This window comes from Bison bison, unplaced genomic scaffold (genome assembly GCF_000754665.1).
Source record: "Bison bison bison isolate TAMUID 2011002044 unplaced genomic scaffold, Bison_UMD1.0 scf7180017849312, whole genome shotgun sequence".
Classification (NCBI taxonomy): domain Eukaryota; kingdom Metazoa; phylum Chordata; class Mammalia; order Artiodactyla; family Bovidae; genus Bison; species Bison bison.
The window spans coordinates 8,321-13,966 of NW_011479885.1; the positions used below are offsets into that span (position 1 = coordinate 8,321).

The window sequence follows — 5,646 nt, forward strand, 5'->3', positions numbered from 1 at the left end:
ACTCGTTTCATACATGATATTATACATGTTTCCAATGCCATTCTCCCAAATCTTACCACCCTCTCCCTCTGCAACAGAGTCCATAAGACTGTTCTATACATCAGTGTCTCTTTTGCTGTCTCGTATACAGGGTTATTGTTACCATCTTTCTAAATTCCATATATATGCGTTAGTATACTGTATTGGTGTTTTTCTTTCTGGCTTACTTCACTCTGTATAATAGGCTCCAGTTTCATCCACCTCATTAGAACTGCTTCAAATGTATTAAAAAGAATACATTTACCTAAGTTTTGCTTTGCTGACAGGTCACCCTGGGTAGGAAAAGCGCCATCACAGACCTGGACAATTATTTCAACATTAACAAAAATAAAACTGCTGCCAGGATAAATTGTTCACCTTTCCTTGTGGTGAACTCCGTGTGTCCTCAATAAAATCTCACTTATTCCAGAAATAAATTCTGATGGGATTGAGGAGGAGAGGTGGGATGTAAGTAAGGAGGGAGGAGGGACCATCCCCCATAAAAGCCCCCACAGGGGCCTCACTCCACAGCTGAGCGGTCAGTGGAGGCCACAGGAGAACCTAGTGGCCTGGAGGTGGGTCCAGTTTATGGAATGTCTTCTTCACATCTCAGATTTCTCCAGAAGGCAGAGTTGAGAGAGCAGGGTCCACAGCACGGAGGCATTTGTGAATTCAGCAAGTGTCATGTGAGGTCAGCCTGGTGCCCGGCAGTATGTGTGCACTTAGGGACATGTGTGCCCCAGAGCAGAGGGATGTTTGAGTCTCTACACAGGCAGGACAGTGGAGTCTCCACTTTCTTCAGTCACCAGAGCTTGACAGGCTGCATTGCTGTTCAGTTGCTCGGTCATGTCGGACTCTGTGACCCGCTCTTTGTGAGCCCACCAGGCTCCTCTGTCCATGGGATTCTCCAGGCAAGAATACTGGGTATTTGAACATTTGGGTATATTATTTTGAATATGACATGCCTGCAAATATGGTTTGGGGAGAAGGCATTTATCCTCTTTGGGGTTCTGTGGGCTTCCTGGATCGGTGGTTTGGTGTTGACATTGTTTTGGGGGGAAATTCTCATTGTTGCTTCAAATATTTCTTTTTCTCTATCTTGCCTTCTGATAGTCCCACTGTGCACGTGTTCCACCCTTGGTACTTCTCCCACAGCCGTTGGATACTCCATTTTGTGTTAAGTCTCTGTCCTGGCCTTGCAGTTTGCAGATTTCTACTGATAGACCCTCAAGCTCAGACACTCTTTCCACATCTACTAACATTCCCTCCAACCTACTAACAAGCCCATCAAAGGCATCCTTCATTTCTGAGACAGTGCTTTGGTCTCCGGCATTTCTTCCTAGTTCTTCCTTAGAATTCCCCTCTCCTGCTCTCATTGCCCAGCTGTTCCCGCACGTGTCTGCTTTATCCACTAGAGCCCTCAGCACAGTGATCATAGTTGATTCACCTTCCAGGTCTGACCATCCCAACATTCCTGCCGTGTCTGCGTCTGATGCTCGCTCTGTGTCTTCAAACTGTTCTTTGCCTTGTAGTATGCCTAGGAATGTTTTCTTGATATCTGGACATAGTGTACTGGGTTAAAGGAACTGTTAATACACCTTTAGCGATGTGGTGGTGAGGTGTGGGGAGAGGGCAGCGTCCACCCCCTACGATGAGGTCGCAGTCAGTCCGTGAGCCTGTGCCTCTGGACTGTGAACCTGTTTCTCCATGTTTTTCTCCCCCATGGATGGGACAGCATGGCTAGAGTGGGCTGGATGCTGGGGATTTCCCTTCCCAGGTCAGTCAGGCTCTGAGAAGACCCCGGCTGCTTAGGCTCCAGTTAAGTCTCTCCTGAAGGCAGACCTTGTAAGAAGAACCCCACACTCTGGTGTATTTGAAAATGGTTTCTTCCTCCATTCCCCACTGAAAGCACAAAGGGAGTTTTTTCCCCATCAGTTATGTTGCAGCATTTCTCGTCCTGGCAGGCCTTATTCGCAAGGTGTCTCCATCATGAGTCTGCTCCAGAATCTTGAGCCCCGCTAGTCACTGTCCGTCTCTCCAGTCTTGGAGGCAGTGGTGCCCGTTGTCTCTCCTCTCTTCATGATGCAAGAATTTTCTTCCTATTCAGTCCTGTTGGGATGGAGTGATGACTTGAATGAGCTCCTTGAGTGAGAACCTGGAAAGCTGAAGTCCATGAAGTCCTGAAGACTCATTTTTAAAAGTTATTTAGTGTCCAGTAAGTCTGATGAAATAGGAGCTTGCTATAACTCACTTGCACACTCTGTTAAAATTAGACCGTCTTATTAGCTCAACTAAGGGGTGTGGAGAACATCCTTGCATATGTGTCCTGTAACACATTCATATACTCAGTACATGTTATTTAACACTTATTATTGGTCAACCGTGTTATTGAACAGGACAGACCTGGTTCCTAAGTGCATGGACCTTACCTTCAGGTGGAGGATCAGGATATACAGGTAAATAGAAATAAATACAAAATAATCATAGCGAAAAGTGTAAGTGGTGTCATGTATATATTCTCCAGGTTGAGCTCCTCCTGTGGAGCATGACAGTGTCTCCCTTCTCAGGAGAGGAAAAGATGAAGAATTCTTGTCCACTGTTGGTTCTATGTGAAGACTGCTGGTGTCAGCACCAGTTCAGCCCCCTTTCCGCTCCAGGCCACTCTGACGTCCCCTCCATGTCTTTTTACAGAGATGCCCTGAGAACACTAGGGGAGGCGGCTGTGAAAACCATCTTTGTTTCAGGTGGTGGTTGGGGGCTCTGGGTAATGTCTTCCTTTTCTTCCACAGCATGTCTCCAGTCTTGCTTGACCGGAAAAGGAGGCACAGATGTGATTCTCACACACTTGGCCCTGGCCAGCCTCCTGGTTCTCTCCCCTGGCATTCCTCACACTGCCATTGCAGTTTTTGTTTTGAGGAAGCCCCTGTCCAGTCTCGGGTGTAAGCTTGTGTATTATATACAGAGAGTGGCTCGAGGCACCACCCTGTGCTCCACCTGTGTCCTAAGCACCTATCGGTCCTTCACTCTCACCCCCAGGAGAGCGGAGTGGGTGATGCTCAGAGGAAGGGCCCTCAAGGTCACTGGCCCTTCCTGTTGGGTCTGCTGGATGCTCAGTCTCTTAATGACTAACTCTGTTCCTGTGGCAGTCACTGGTCCACAGGACACAGGAAATGATACCGACAATCAAGGGAAGTGGTTCTGTTCATCAAGTCCCAAAGCAGCCATTGGCCTCCAGTGGTCCACCTCGGATGCCGTGTTTCTTACCCTCATGGTCTGGTCCAGTGGCTCCATGGTGCTTCTCCTGCTCAGACACCGCCAGAGGGTGCAGTATATTCACACCCCCACTGGGCACCACAGATGCCGCCCAGAGACCAGAGCCGCCCACACCATCCTGATGCTGGTGGTCACCTTGGTCAACTTTTACAAACTGAATTCCACTTTCAAGTTTTACACCACTATTCTTCTGGAGTCTTGTCTGTGATTGATGCAGGCCACTCTTATTCTGGCTTTGCTTCCCCACTTTTAGCCCCTTCCTCTTGATCCTTAAGGACTCTGCATCTCCTCATTTCTGCTCGTGAGTTGTTGAAATCACTGTTGAAAGGTTTGCTGCTGTTGTTCAGTCACTAAGTGGTGACTCTGTCTCTTTAAGACCCCACAGACTGCAGCATGCCAGCCTTCCTTGTCCTTCACTATCTCCCAGAGTTTGCTCAAACTCACGTCCATTGAGTCAGTGATGCCATCCAACCACCTCATCCTGTCGTCCCCTTCTCCTGCCCTCAATCTTTCCCAGCATCAGGGTCTTTTCTAATGAGTCACGTCTTCACATCAGATGGCTAAAGTACTGGAGCTTCAGCATCAGTCATTTCAGTGAATATTCAGGACTGATCTCCTTTAGGACTGACGGGTTTGATCTCCTTGCTGTCGAAGATTAAATGTATAGAAGTCAGTTTCTGTACCATCCATGATTGCTGTATTTAGTCATCTACCACTTACCGTTTTTATATTTTTTTGTTATTAAACATGCCTAACACCATACTTACGACTTTAACCATCCTCAAGTGTATAATGCAGCGGCAATCAACACACTCGCAATGCGGGCAGCCATCACCACCACCTAGACGCTTGGTATCATTAAAACAATCACTGGCCCTTCTCTCAGCCCAGACCGTCCTCTGTTCTACTCTGTCTCTACAGATTTGCCTGCTCCAGGTACTCCATGTACGCCGAGTCATAGTGCTGTTTGTCCTTCTGTAGGTGCCGTGTCTCCCTAAGCATAATGTTCTCAAGGTCGTTCCACCTTGTGGCAGATACCAAACTTCCACATTTTATGGCTGGAATCTAGTCTGTTCTACGTACACACGTTTCATCGACCTACTCAGTCACTGATGGACACTTGTGCGGTCTTGTCTGCTGGCTGTTGTGAATAGTTAACATGGGTTCAGCTTAGTTTCATGTACACCTGGGAGACACAGCTGGGTCCTGGCTATCTGTGTGTGTGACCTTTGGAGAAATCACCAAACATTTCCACAGCTACTGCTCGATTTCTTAGTCCTACCAGCAATGCACAGGCGTCCCAGTTTCTCCACATCTTCTCCAGTATGTGCCATTTCCCAGTTGACTGTAGCCACCCTAGCAGCTGTGAGGTGCTATCTGTGGTTTTCATCAGCTCTTCCCCAACGGCTAATGATGCCGAGCACCTTTTCAAGTATTTGCTGGCTGTTTGCCTGTCTTTGGAGAAATGTCATTTTTCAAGTCCTTGCACATTTTTGTATGGGGTTGTTTTTGTTGTTCGTTTGGGGGAGTATTTTATACATTCTGAATGTTGAATCCTTTCCAGTGTCAGATTGGCAAGTATTTTCTCCCAGTCTGCAGTGTTAGGTTGCTGCTCTCCGCAGGGGGCAGCTCTTGGAGACCCGCAAGTTAGTCTGCAGCTGGGGCTGTGTGGCATGCTACAGGTAAAGGGGGTCTGACTGGAGCTCCAACTACATCCATCCATTTCTAGCACCTCGCTTAATTCTCATTTTTTAAACAATCATTTTTTGTCTTTATAATGATTGAAGTTATGTGTGCTCGGTCGCTCAGTCGTGTCCAACTCTTTGCAACCCCCTGGACCATAGCCCATTCCCTTCTCCAGAGGATCTTCCCCACCTAGGGATCAAACCCTGGCCCCCTGCATCACAGGCAGATTCTTTGCCTGAGCTACAGGGACATCTGTAGGGTCCCCCCACCACATACGAACTAACACCAAATGGTTCCTAGCCAGAGTGCAATCTCCAAAATTCTCCAGGGGAGGGGTTTGTGAGGAAACTGGATCTGGGGGAGGTTGGACAAACGTTGAGCAGAGACAGGAGTAGGGGGCGGGTCCTCCTCTCTACAGTTTCCTGTGCTGGAAAGCGTCAGTTAAAACTGTATTTTAAGGAACACATTAAACAGTACTCAGGGAAACTCTTAAGTGATCAAACAAAAGTAAAATAAGCTGGAAGAAATAAAGAATTAGCCCAGGGGGCCTCCCTGGTGCTCAGCAGTAAAAAATCCGCCCACGAATGCAGGCGACGCAAGAGATGCAGGTTCAATCCCTGTGTCAGGAAGATACCCTGGAGGAAGGCATGGCAACCCACTCCAGTATCC

At 47.8% G+C, this 5,646-nt stretch overlaps 1 protein-coding gene and 1 pseudogene across 1 annotated transcript in view; one reads left to right on the top strand and one right to left on the bottom strand.

Annotated features, from left to right (window-relative positions):
- The first annotated feature begins 162 nt into the window (after positions 1 to 162).
- Positions 163 to 3,693, top strand: LOC104993688 (annotated as a pseudogene).
- Positions 3,694 to 4,206: 513 nt separating this feature from the next.
- LOC104993694 (epsin-1-like) overlaps positions 4,207 to 5,646 on the bottom strand; it is a 5,803-nt gene continuing 4,363 nt past the window's right edge. Inside the window, exon 6 of the mRNA XM_010847058.1 lies at positions 4,207 to 4,315. Within this exon, the coding sequence (XP_010845360.1) occupies positions 4,207 to 4,315 (109 nt within the window). The remainder of the gene's footprint in view (positions 4,316 to 5,646) is intronic.